Here is a 12,692-nt window from a genome sequence, read left to right as displayed (position 1 = left end):
CACAGGGCTGTCCGGGCTCCATGCAATCGAAGAGGGCGCTTCGGAGCCAAACAGTCAATAGCCCTGGTTAACTCCACATTCCAGCGGGCCACCAGGGAATCAGCTGAAAGGCCATCAACATGGGATAAAGCATCCCCTACCACTCTCTGGAAACCATTTGGAGCCATTAAGTGGCAGGGGCGGACCATCTGAATCGGTCCCACCTCCATGCAGAGGGGAAGGGTCGCGGAGAAGTCCAGTTGCACTAGGAAGTGATCCGACCATGGCACTGCAACCCCCCCTCCTCGCCAACAAGACCTGGGTTGCTGTGCGTAAGAGAAACCTGGTGGACAAGCAGCGGCAAGGACAGGCCCATCTGCTTCATCCAACCAAGTCTCTGTTACACATGCCAGGTCAAGTCCTCCATCCATGATCAAGTCATGGATGGCAGTGGTTTTATGAATCATTGACCTGGCATTGCAGAGCAGCACCTTCAGGTCATGTGGGTATCCCTTGCTGATTCTAGTATCCGTCCAGTCAGGACTAGACCCGGAGGCAGGGATAGTCCTCCAACAACGACTAAACCTGCCTCCTCTGTAATGACGTGGTCTGGTCTTAGCGTAACTCCTCCTCCTACCCGTGATCACTGAGATCGGTTGTCCCAGTGCATCCCCCCCATGGAACATGCCCCAGCTATTTTGTGGGCTGGGACCCACTCCCCGGCAGCCCTGACCCCTCCCCTTAAGAACAAAATAAAACCCTTAAAAAAAAGAAAGAACAATACAAACAAAAAACTGTAAAAATTACAAACACATTAAAATCAAACAAATTCCCAAACCCAACCAAACATCCATCCCACCCCCCACAAAAAAAGTAATCAAAAGGGAAAAAAGAAAATTTTAAAAAGAACATTGCGCCGCTCCGAGTCCTCCTGGCCAGCAGCAGCAGCAACAACTGTCCTTGTGAGGCTTCAGGCCCCGCCCTGGGCCAGGTGGTGAGTGGCAGGAGCAGGGCCCTTGGGCACTCACGCAGGGGAGTTGTTTCAATAGGATTGCTTTGCTGCACATTTTATTTATGGATGCTTATTTTATTCTAAGTTTAAATTATGGGTATTCGTTTTTGTGCAAATAGGTTGTACTCCACCTTGTGTTATTCAAGTCATTCTGCCTAGGCAAGCATTCCAGTTTCCCTGTTGGAAGGATCCACTTTCTCCTCTCCTCCTGAGCTGTTCCCTCCTAAGAACTAGAGCCAAATTCGAGGGATTCATGGGGGCATGGAGAAGGGGAGGAAGTGGAGGCAGGCCCCATTTTGCAGCCGATGGGGCTGGTTAGGTGAATCCAGGCCGCTATTTGTTCTCATTTGTCCACTGCTTAGAAAACTATTTTTGCATTCAGTTATCAATCTAGAAATGAAATAAGCCTCTTTTGGATGGCCATCTGTCTTGGATGATCTAGCAGAGATTCCTGCATTGCAGGGGGTCTCCTGGCTCTGAGAGACAAGTAGGGAGGGTGGCTTCTGGCAAAAGGAGAGGGAGCCACCGGTGGCTCCTCCTTCTCCTGACTCACCTCTGCCTCTCGACCTTCCTCTCCCACTCGCCTCCTTCCTCTTCTGCCTCTGATTCTGCACTGCATTCTGCCACAGAGTCTCCCAGCTCACTAAGCTCTGTTTCCCCTTCAGCTTCTGACACCTCCTCTTCACAGACTTCTCCCTCTTCTCCCTCTGACCGCTCATCCTTCCTCCACCTCCACTCCTTCGGCTCTGAGCCGTCTTCCCTTCCTGGTTCCCCGGCTGCTTCCTCCCACCATTCCTCTGTGCCCAACCAGTCCATGACATTGCTCCATCCCTCAGCCTCTGTCCCCACAAGGCAGCTTCCCCTGACCTGATCTGGTTCCACAGCCGCTGCTTCCCTTCTGCCTCCATGAAAAAGCGGATCAGGAGGTCTTGCTGGCATCCTTCTGCCACCTGTAAGAGAAAAAAGGTAAGCAGGACACCAGAAGTGCCTGCTTCTCTCACAGGTGAAACAGGGCATCTCTAACTGCAGATGGGCCTTTAGAAATCCTTACCTGCTGAGAGCATTTATAGACGTTTGTGCCCATTTCATATGTTTGTTTGTGCAGAAATACATCTCCCCTCCTCTGGACCCTTGTTCCCAACGGTCTCCCACCAAAACAAGATGATAAGAACCCTCAGATGAGTTGGGAAACAAAGAGAATGAGACCAGTGGAGAAAACCCACCTTCCTCCTTACCCAGTGGCCTCTCTCTGGTGTCCAACGGAGGCCTCTCTGCCTCACAGGAATCCAGGTCCATTTCTGCAAAGAGATCCTTTCCCTGAAAAAGAAACAAGGATTCAAAACAGAGAATGGTGAGAAATACTAGAAAGAGAATGACAAAGACTTGAAGGGTGCTAGATCTCATTCCATGGATGCCTTCCCAGAAAAAGGATGGGCCATCAGCAGACCATTATGGGATGTTCTCTGTCCTGTTTGGAGCCCCTTGGGAGTATCCAGAGGAAAGTCTCTCTCACCTGCTTTCTCTCCTCTGCCTGACTCAGGAGGAAACCTTCAGCCAGGGCCACCGCCTGCGAACTGGTCTCCGCTCCACAGTCCCTCACCCAGCTCTCCATCTCCAGGGGAAGGACAGCCAGGAACTGCTCCAAGATCACCAGGTCCAGCATCTCAGCTTTCGTGTGCCTTTCTGGCTTCAGCCACTGATGGTCAAGGTGGTGGAGTCGGCTGCAAACCTCTCGGGGTCCTTTGGCCTCCTGGCAGCAGAACTGCCTCAACTGCTGGCTCTGCACCTCTGAGCAGAGGGTGTCCTCCTCACCCAGGATCTTCTGCACAGTGTTTTCCCATAACCCCCCACTGCTCCCAGTTTCGTTGGCATGGCCTCTTCCAGGGCCAGCTGAGTCTCGCACATCCATCTGTGCTCTCAGGAATCCTCTGAGAGATCAGAAGGAACCCTTTGGTCTTCTGCCAAGTTCTGTCCGTCTAAATGAGAAGCTCTAGCAAATCCTACAAAGCAAATACATTGTTCTGTTACAGAATTTGTATGACAGGGGAAAAAATGGTTCCCCGAGCAAGCATGGATGAGTCTTGCTGGGAACCAGGGCTGGACTTTACCGCATCCCAGACCATGAGATATCTTTTTGAAAGGAAAGAGCAGGAGGAGGAGAAGAAATAAGTCTCTAGCCTTCAAGCATTGCAAACTGTGGAGGCAACTGAAATGATTTCTGTGAGATTAATCAACCTGGTTTCTGCTGCCTTCTAGATAATGCCTGAAGTCAGAAGTGACTGACAAGGGAGTCATTTGTATCTTGTGGAAAATGGATGCTTGGCTCTAGTGAGGGTCCTCACTCGGGGGTCCTCAGGAGTTGCTCCTCACCCCCACCCCCACCCCCACCCCCACCCCACCTCCACTCCCTGCTTCTGTCTCCTTTTCTGCAAACTCTGCCGCTGTCCAGACAGATTCGTGGGGTGAGGTCTCTTTTTCTCTCTTCTGAGGGCCAGGAATGTATCTGGCCAACCCCCAGAGGGCCAAGTGGGCGGGGCCAAAGACATCTCCCTTGATTTTTTTGTTGTTCTGTTAGATAGCTTAACACAAACTGGTTTGCAATGCAGCAGCCAGGCTATGGCCTGGGGTCCCTCTCTTTATTCCTGGTCTCTCTTTCCTACTTTTCCTTCCTTCCTCCCCGCTGTTCTTTATTGGGGGGGGGGGCTAGTCCACCTCCTCCTCCAGCTTAGCAAAACCATTTGCACATGTTTCCTCTGTTGTGCAATGAGGCTGAGTGATGTCACACAGAGTTAAAGTCCCAGGGACTCCTTTGTTTAAAGAAGGGAGATTTCGTGGGAGTCAGGGATCCTCTGATCTGCAGGAAGGAGAGCGTGGCAGACCTGGCCCCTCCCTGGCAGGACCCTCTCCTCCCTGATTTGGGGTCCCCCCCTGCAGAAGCAGATCAGGCCCCCCAGCATCCTCCCCTGCTGCAGCCCTGGGACCCCCACCGTCTCCCCACTGCACCCTCTGGGGGGAGAGAGAGGAGACTCACCCATAGCTGGCAACCTTCCTTTTTTTTGTTTGTGGGAAATTCCCTTATTGCAGCGCCGTTTCCCGCTGCTTCCTGCTGCTATCCCGGATTGGTAGATAGGTGAGGCTGCTGATCCCTTATTTTCGAGGCTGCTGATCCCTTATTTTCAAATCTGAAAGTTGACAGCTATGGACTCACCAGATCCCAGGAGGGGGCTGCGATTCGGCCCTTGCAGGAGAGACACCAAAGCAACACCCCCCCTTCCTTGCAGGAAAGGACTGGGGAGGGAGGGGCTTGGCTCTGGAGGACCAGCCCCCTCTTGCTTCCTGTCCTCTCTAGGAAGGCAGCTCACTTCCCTTTAACCCTTGCAAAGCCGAGTCCTCCCTCGCTCAGCCCTCTCTCGCTTGGCAGATCCTCAGATTCTTATTATTTTTTATGCATTTAGGGGGGCAACTGCTCCCCTGGCTACGCCAATGCCCAGATATACTTTTGGGGGTGAGGCTCTTGGCTGGACTCTGAGCATCTCCCTCCCTTGGGCGGAAACCAGAGGAAGAGCTTGCAGGGAAAAGGGCTTTGCAGGAGGCAAGGAAGCTCCTCCTAGAATTCAGGAGTGGAGAGATAGGAGGGGATCCCAGGGTCATCTAGTCCAACCCGAAGCAAGAGGGGGCTGGTCTAGTTCCCTAAACAGGCAGCCCTGTTGAGGGAAGCTTTTAATGTTTAATAGGTTATTGTATTTTAGTGTTTTATTGCAAGCCGCCCAGAGTGGCTGGGGAAACCCAGCCAGATGTGCAGGGTATAAATAATAAATTATTCTTATTATAATTATTATTACAACCCCCAGCAATGCAGGAATCTCAGCTAAAGCATCCATGGCAGATGGCCGTCCGATCTCTGCTCAGAAACCTCCAAGGAAGGAGAGTCCACCGCCTCCCAAGGGAGACCTTTCTCCTGCCAAAATGAGTAATAATGAGTAATAAATTAAATGAGTAATAATTTCTTATGCATGCTTTTCATACTAATATACAAAAGTATGCCATTTCCCTTTCCAGAAATGCTTAATTCCTAATTTAATGGACTGAAAATGGATGGTTGTTGTTATGATGTTTAGGGAAGCTTTTAATATTTGATGGACTATTGTATTTTAATATTTTGTTGGAAGCCGCCCAGAGTGGCTGGGAAACCCAGCCAGATGGGTGGGGTATAAATTTATTTTTATTTTTATTAAAATTGATCAGGTGAGTTTTATCCTTTCGAAAGAGGAAGGTGGAATCTCCATGGCTGCTGATAGCATAACGTTGAAAGACTAGGGAAATACGGGGAGTCCTAGAGTATCTGCTTGGAATGCAGAATGTCCCCATCAGTGTAGGCCAGGGGTCCTCAAACTATGTTCCCTGGCCTGAATCCAGCCCGTCAGGGTCGTGAACCCGCCAAGTGTCTGAGGCTGAAAGCATCTCGCCGCCCGCTCAGTCAGTCCCTGGGAGGTAAACGCAACTGGCTTGGTGGCGGCTCTACCTGTGGAGTTTGGAGCTGACAGGGTCAGAACTCCGTGGTGTCCTGTGTCTGGGAAAAGGAGGAGGAGCTTGTCGCAGAGCAGTGACGCACAGCGTCTCTCTGTTTTCAGACTTGCCCTCACTTCTCACTGAGCAGCAGCTCGGCACAGAAGCTGCGTGTGTGCTTTTGGAAAAGCACAGAGAGATGTCGGAAGTTTCGGACGGATTTATTGCCTTGTAAATAAACGCTTCTAGAGATAAGAACCGAACTGTCTCTGGACTTGATTTATCCCTTATCTCACACGGACCCAGGACCGCTGCTACTCTGCTCTCCTGCCAGGTCAGCTTCCAGCAGAGCGACGCAGGGAAGCGTGACTGGACGCGGGGGTTTTATTACACGCAAAGGTTATGGGAGTTACGTGTTTCCTGACAAGTGTGAGAAGGGAGAAGGCTGCCAGCGTCGTGTTGCAGTGGGAGACGCCGGAGAGCGGAGCCAAGAGCCAAGAGGAACGGCTGCTTCGAGAGTCCGGCTTGCTGGCAAACTTGTGAGTACGCTGAAGCCCCGGGGGGAGGAGATGGCTGCTGCACAGGCACAGCAGAGCCAAGAGAGCTACCCCGGTGAGAGGCTGAATGGGGCCAACTGGGAGGCCTGGTCAAGAGGAGCAAGGGGGTGGTTTGTGGCCACAGGGCTCTGGAGTCCAGTCCAGAAGGAGCCGGCCCCACCCATGCATGCTACAGCTCAGCTGAGTGAGAGGGAGCAGAGAGAGCTCTGCCTGCTGAAAGCAAGTGTGGACGCTTTGCTGTTGCCCCACCTGGAGGGCGTTAAAACGGCTCAGGCCGCTTGGCAGGTGCTGAGGAGTCTGTGCGAAAGCTCAGCAGGAGCCAAGGGCCGGGAGAAAGCCGAGGGCCAAGGGAGCAAGCCCTGGGTCGCGTGGCAGGCACTGAAGATGGCACGTCAGGCCGCAGTGGGAGCCAGACCAGAGGGGGCTGTTCCGGGAAGCTGTTTCTATGCTTCGACACGTCTGTGTGCTGGAGAGCGGCTGAGAGCTGTGGAAGAGGGCACAGGCTGCACCCCAAGAGGCAGTGGGGGGGCAGGCCAGGCAGGCCATTCCAAGAGCTCTGAGAAAGCGAAAGGCTTCGAAAGTTGTTTGTGCTTTGAGACGACGTCCAACAGCGCTGGGAAGCATCCGCTAGAGGCCCAGGCTGCCAAGGACACCGGCTGGAGTGGAATGTCAACAAAGCAGGTTCCCAGGGCCGGTTCCCAGCAAAGACGTGGGAAAGCAGCAGGCCAGGAGAAAAACAAAGACAAGGCGTCTTATCACCCCACAGCTGCGATGGCGTCTCTTGAGAAAAGGCAAAAGCCTCAGTCCGGGAGAGGCTGTGGCCATGGCAACAGATGGGAGTGCGAGAAACGCCACGGCATCTTTGGAAAACAACCAGAGACACTCTTTATCTCTCGTGATCGATTCTGGAGCGTCGCATTGTCTTGTGACATCTGCTGGGCTCCTGAGGAACTGCAAGACAGTTAAAACTGGACGCTATGTTACATTAGCTGATGGGTCTCAAAGACCACTGACTGAAACTGGTTTTCTTTATTGTTCATTTATAGATCATTGGGTGCAAGCGTATGTGGTACCGGAGCTTGCCCATTCTCTTTTAAGTGTGCCAGCCCTTATGGCTGCTGGGTTTGATGTTCTGTTTTCTAACAATGTGTGTTCCTTCTACAGGGATGGGAAGAAGGTCTACAGTGTCCAGAGAAAAGGCACACTCTTCCTGGTTGAGATGCCCATAGAAGATGGGGCTGGTGGGAAAATGGGGCTGGTGGAAAATGGGGCTAGTGGAGAGTCCATTGAAGAAGCCCAAGGGCAGTGTGCTAATGTCCCACCACACCATGATTGTATACACTTATGGCACAGGAGGTTTGGACACGTAGGGTGGTCATATGTGAGGAAGGCCACAGGCAACACCATTGGGTGCAGGTTCAAAGCATGTGACAAATACCTAGATTGTCAAGCCTGTAAGCAATCAAAGGTCACGACTTGCTCATACCCCAGGTCTGAGAGGAAAACCAGTAAACCCTTTGAACTTGTCCATGCAGATTTGTCGGGCCCCATGCCGACACCTTCGTTAGCTGGATCTAAGTGGGTTTTGCTTCTGGTTGACGATTTTTCAAAACATTCGTGGGTTTTTGCGCTGCAACAGAAGTCAGAGGCAGCTGCACTGATCAGGGATTGGATCACAGCGGTAGAGCTACGGTTCTCTACCAAGGTGATTTCCTTTCAATCTGATCGGGGGGGGAGTTCACAGGTTCTGCGCTGCAATCGTTCTTCAGGCAGAAGGGTATCAGTCATCGACTGACGGCCCCCCACTCTCCGCAACAGAATGGGGTTGCAGAGAGAAAGTTTCGCACGCTACAGGAGTCAGCGAATGCTATGTTGGCAGACTCGGGTCTGCCACAGCGCTTTTGGGCTGAGAGTTATCGGACAGCATGTTTCCTGCAGAATAGAGTGTTCAATTCCAGTGTAGGAGACACACCGTACTTTCTGCTTCATAGGAAACAGCCCAAAGTGCATTTTCTGCGCACTTTTGGGTCTACGGCTTGGGTTCTTATTCCAAAGGCCATGCGCAGAAAAGGGGAGCCAAGATCCAGGAAGATGATCTTTGTGGGCTATGAGCCGGGTTCAAAGGCGTGGCGCTTTGCATACCCTACTGGCAACCAGTCCAAGCTGCTTATTAGCGGCAGTGCTGAGTTTTGCGAGCAGAGTGGGTGGAAGCGTCTTCACGGAAATCCGGATGTTCTGGTAGACTCAGATGAGGAAGAGGAAGAGGGTGAGGCTGAACCTGTTGCCGAGGTGCACAGTCCACAGCCACAGAGTCCAGAGCCGGGATCTCCAAGAGAGAGGCTCCGTATCTCTCCAAAAGGGAGTCCCAGGACCCCTCCACAGGTCTCTGTCAAGTCTGAGCTAAGGAGTGAACCATCCTCGCCAGCAGAACCAGCTGTTCGCCCTAAACGGCGCAGCAGGTCAGAGGGGGATGATTCTGACATAGAGGATAGGTGGGTTGATCCAGGTGAATCAGGCGCAGTTCCAGAATTCACGCTGAGGAGGTCAGCAAGATCAACCAAAGGGAAGCCACCTGAAAGGTATGAAGCCACGAGTGTCTGGGTTGGTGTGGCTAGATGTGAACCTGAATCCTTTGAGGATGTTCAGAAGTTGCCTCGGGAAGAAGCCAGCAAATGGCATGAGGCGATGCAGAAGGAGATGAACTCAATGGAGTCTCTTGGAGTGTTCTCACTCACACAGCTGCCGGCTAACCAGCAAGCTGTAGGCTGCAGATGGGTTTACCGTCTTAAACCCACAGAAGCAGGCGAACCACAGTACAAAGCGAGATTAGTGGCCCGTGGATTCACACAGAGGAGGGGTGTCCACTTCACAGAGGTTTATTCGCCGACCTCAAGGGCGGAGACTTTGAGAATGCTTTTGGCAATAGCAGCACAGAGAGGTTGGAAGGTGAACCATTTTGATGTAGATGTCGCCTACCTGAACTCAGATCTCCAGGAGGAGTTGTACATGCTTCCTCCTCCAGGGTTTGAAGTCAGTGAGCCAGGCGTCGTGTGGCGGTTGCACAAATCCATCTATGGATTACGCCAATCTGCCAGGAATTGGAATATGTGCCTACATGAAGCCTTAGAAGAGCTAGGTTTTAAGAGATCTCTTGCAGACAGTTGTCTTTACATTAGAGATTCAGGCTTGCAACAGCAAGTGGCCCAGGTGTTTGTTGATGACATCTTGCTGATGGCAAGGACAAGTGAACAGGTGGAGAAGTTTGCTAAGGAGCTTGGAAAGCGGTTCAAGCTGAAGCAGCTTGGAGATGTCAAGTCCTATCTAGGCGTAGAGATCACAAGAGCAAGTGATGGAAGCTTTTTGCTTCGCCAGAAAGGTAAGATTGAGCAGTTGCTTGAGAAGTTCAGGATGTCTGATTGTGCAGGTGCCAGATCACCCATGGAGGCTGGGTACGTGAAGGAGTGTCAGCAAGTAGAACGCGTGGTGTTCGAAAACACTGAACTCTTTCAGTCAGCTCTGGGTAGTTTGTTGTATCTGTCACAGTGGAGCAGACCAGACATAGCGTTTGCTGTCAATCTGCTCAGTAGAGAGGCTACAAGTCCTAGTGTGCAGGCCTGGAATGGTGTTAAGCGGGTGCTACGTTACCTGCAAGATACCAAAGACTTTTGCCTCAAGATGTCAGCTGAGGGTGATGTCAAGCTGACCGCCTGGGTGGATTCGGATTGGGCTAACCTTGAGGACCGCAAATCAGTATCAGGCCTAGTGGTGAAGTTTGGGGACTCAGTGATTGGGTGGAGGTCCCGGAAGCAAAGTCTCATAGCGCTTTCATCTACTGAAGCTGAGTTCAGTGCGCTATCAGAGGTTTGCAGAGAACTGGAGTTCTATGTGTGTTTGGTCGAGGAAATCTGTGGAGAGAATTGTCTGCCCGTTGTGGTGCATGAAGACAACCAACCATGCCTTAAATTAGCTGAGACAGGGCAATTCAAGGCGAGGACCAAACATTTGGACATACGTTTCCAGAATGTGTGTCAGAGCGTTCATGAGGGGCTAGTCGCTCTGAAATACTGTCCCTCAACCAAGAACCTCGCTGATGGTTTCACAAAACCATTAACCTTCCAGAAGCACGAGGAGTTCTGTGAGGGTCTGTGTATGGGGAAAGCATTGATGGCTACTGTCCCCAGACGCAGGACAAGAGGGGGTGTGGAGTTTGGAGCTGACAGGGTCAGAACTCCGTGGTGTCCTGTGTCTGGGAAAAGGAGGAGGAGCTTGTCGCAGAGCAGTGACGCACAGCGTCTCTCTGTTTTCAGACTTGCCCTCACTTCTCACTGAGCAGCAGCTCGGCACAGAAGCTGCGTGTGTGCTTTTGGAAAAGCACAGAGAGATGTCGGAAGTTTCGGACGGATTTATTGCCTTGTAAATAAACGCTTCTAGAGATAAGAACCGAACTGTCTCTGGACTTGATTTATCCCTTATCTCACACGGACCCAGGACCGCTGCTACTCTGCTCTCCTGCCAGGTCAGCTTCCAGCAGAGCGACGCAGGGAAGCGTGACTGGACGCGGGGGTTTTATTACACGCAAACTACCAATGAAAGGCCAGGTGAGCGACGTCACACAGGAGTTAAAGTCCCTGGGGCTCCTTTGTTCAAAGAAGGGAGATTTCGGGGGAGTCATTTTTTTCTGAAAGGCCAAATGAGTTTGGGACCCTCTGATCTGCAGGAAGGAGAGCGTGGCAGACCTGGCCCCTCCCTGGCAGGACCCTCTCCTGTCTGACTTGGGGTACCCCCCCCCGCCTCCTCCCCTGCTGCAGCCCTGGGACCCCCACCAGATCCCAGAGAGAGAGGAGACTCACCAGATCCCAGAGAGAGAGGAGACTCACCAGATCCCAGGAGGGGGCAGCGAGGCAGCCCTTGCAGGAGAGACACCCAAGCAGGGAAGGACTGGGGAGGGAGGGGCCTTGGCTCTGGAGGACCTGCCCCCCCCCGCTTCCTGTCCTCTCTAGGAAGGCAGCTCGGTTCCCTTTAACCCTTGCAGTGCCGAGTCCCCCCAGCTCAGACCTTCCTCCCTTTGCACAACCTGACCGACACGCTGCGCCCCTGAACAGATCCCGGCTAGCGAAGGGTCTCTCAATCCGGCTTGAATTTCTGGAGCGCAGAAAGGGGGGGGAGTGGAGGTCCAGAGACGGGGAGCAACTGGGGCGGAGCGTGCAGCCTGTGCAACTGCCTCCCCCCCCCATCCGCTCCCTCCACCCTCCACTTTCCCTCCTTGTGCTGGACCAGAGCAGCTTCTCTTCCGGGGGCCACCCCTCTCCCCCCCCACACCCATAGCTTGAGTGACATATTTAGGGAACCGATTTTGCGGGGGGGGGCGCCTATGCCCGGGGGGGGGAGACGTCCTTGCCACTTTCTTGCTAGATACGGCCCTGATCCCTGGGTCATCCAGTCCAACCCCCAGCAATGCAGGAATCTCAGCTGAAGCATCCATGGCAGATGGCCGTCCGATCTCTGCTCAGAAACCTCCAAGGAAGGAGAGTCCACCGCCTCCCAAGGGAGACCTTTCCCTGCCCAACTGCTATTAGATGTCCCTCAAGGCAGCGGGTCCTGAGTTCTAGCCCTGCATAAACAATCGCACTGGCTGCCAAGGAGGAATCCAGTGAAGTTCAAAATAAATAAATCCCATTCTCATCATAAATGAGTAATACTTTCTTATGCACGCTTATGCACGCAACAAAAGTATGCCATTTCCCTTTCCAGAAATGCTCAATTGCTAATTCAATGGACTGAAAATGGATGGTTGTTGTTATGATGTTTAGGGAAGCTTTTAATATTTGATGGACTATTGCATTTTAATATTTTGTTGGAAGCTGCCCAGAGTGGCTGGGGAACCCAGCCAGATGGGTGGGGTATAAATTATTATTATTATTATTATTATTATTATTATTAATCAGGTGAGTGTTCTCCTTTCAAAAGAGGCAGGTGGAATCTCCACGGTTGCTAATAGTATAACGTTGTAAGTGCAGGGAAATATGGGGAGCCCTAGAGTATCTGCTTGGCATGCAGAATGTCCCAGGTTCAGCCCCTGACATCTCCTGCCAGGGCTGGACAAAATCCCTGCCAGAAACTCTGGCGAGCTGCTGCCAGTCAGTGTAGACCAGGGGCCCTCAAACTATGTCCCGCGGGCCGAATCCAGCCCTCCAGGGTCATGAATCTGGCCTGCACGACCATTTCAGAACCCGCCAAGTGTTCGAGGTTGAAAGCATCTCGCCACCCGCTCAGTCAGTCCCTGCGCCGTGCTGAGGTATAACACCGGTCTTGAAAGACCTACATTGGCTCCCACTACGTTTCTGAGCACAATTCAAAGTGTTGGTGCTGACCTTTAAAGCCCTAAACGGCCTCGGCCCAGCATACCCGAAAGAGCGTCTCCACCCCCATTGTTCTGCCCGGACGCTGAGGTCCAGCTCCAAGGGCCTTTAGGCGGTTCCCTCATTGCGAGAAGCAAAGCTACAGGGAACCAGGCAGAGGGCCTTCTCAGTAGTGGCCCCCGCCCTGTGGAACGCCCTCCCATCAGATGTCAAAGCGATAAACAACTACCTGACATTCAGAAGACATCTTAAGGCAGCCCTGTTCAGGGCAGTTTTTAA

General features: G+C 52.4%; 3 protein-coding genes across 7 annotated transcripts in view; 2 read left to right on the top strand and 1 right to left on the bottom strand.

Moving 5' to 3' along the window:
- LOC128412024 (zinc finger protein 420-like) overlaps positions 1 to 12,692 on the top strand; it is a 278,283-nt gene that overhangs the window by 70,012 nt on the left and 195,579 nt on the right. The window lies entirely within an intron of this gene.
- Positions 1 to 12,692, top strand: part of LOC128412027 (zinc finger protein 420-like) — a 180,203-nt gene that overhangs the window by 70,009 nt on the left and 97,502 nt on the right. The window lies entirely within an intron of this gene.
- LOC128412311 (zinc finger and SCAN domain-containing protein 31-like) lies at positions 2,029 to 2,801 on the bottom strand. Its single transcript, XM_053385216.1, has 3 exons — positions 2,505 to 2,801; positions 2,215 to 2,308; positions 2,029 to 2,042 (listed from the first exon to the last, which is right to left on the bottom strand). Exons 1-3 carry the CDS (start codon positions 2,652 to 2,654, stop codon positions 2,029 to 2,031), a joined length of 258 nt encoding a protein of 85 aa, XP_053241191.1. The 5' UTR covers positions 2,655 to 2,801.

This window comes from Podarcis raffonei, chromosome 4 (genome assembly GCF_027172205.1).
Source record: "Podarcis raffonei isolate rPodRaf1 chromosome 4, rPodRaf1.pri, whole genome shotgun sequence".
Taxonomy (NCBI): Eukaryota; Metazoa; Chordata; class Lepidosauria; order Squamata; family Lacertidae; genus Podarcis; species Podarcis raffonei.
Note: the sequence above shows the minus strand (reverse complement) of the source record. Positions and strands in the feature narration are given on the sequence as shown.

What these genes read in the sequence shown, in the direction of transcription:
- LOC128412311 (XM_053385216.1), bottom strand. Translation starts at nt 2,654, where the DNA reads ATGCTGGACCTGGTGATCTTGGAGCAGTTCCTGGCTGTCCTTCCCCTG. An exon ending in AGGCAGAGGAGAGAAAGCAG is followed by an intron (nt 2,309 to 2,504) that starts GTGAGAGAGACT and finishes TTTCTTTTTCAG; the next exon opens with GGAAAGGATCTCTTTGCAGA.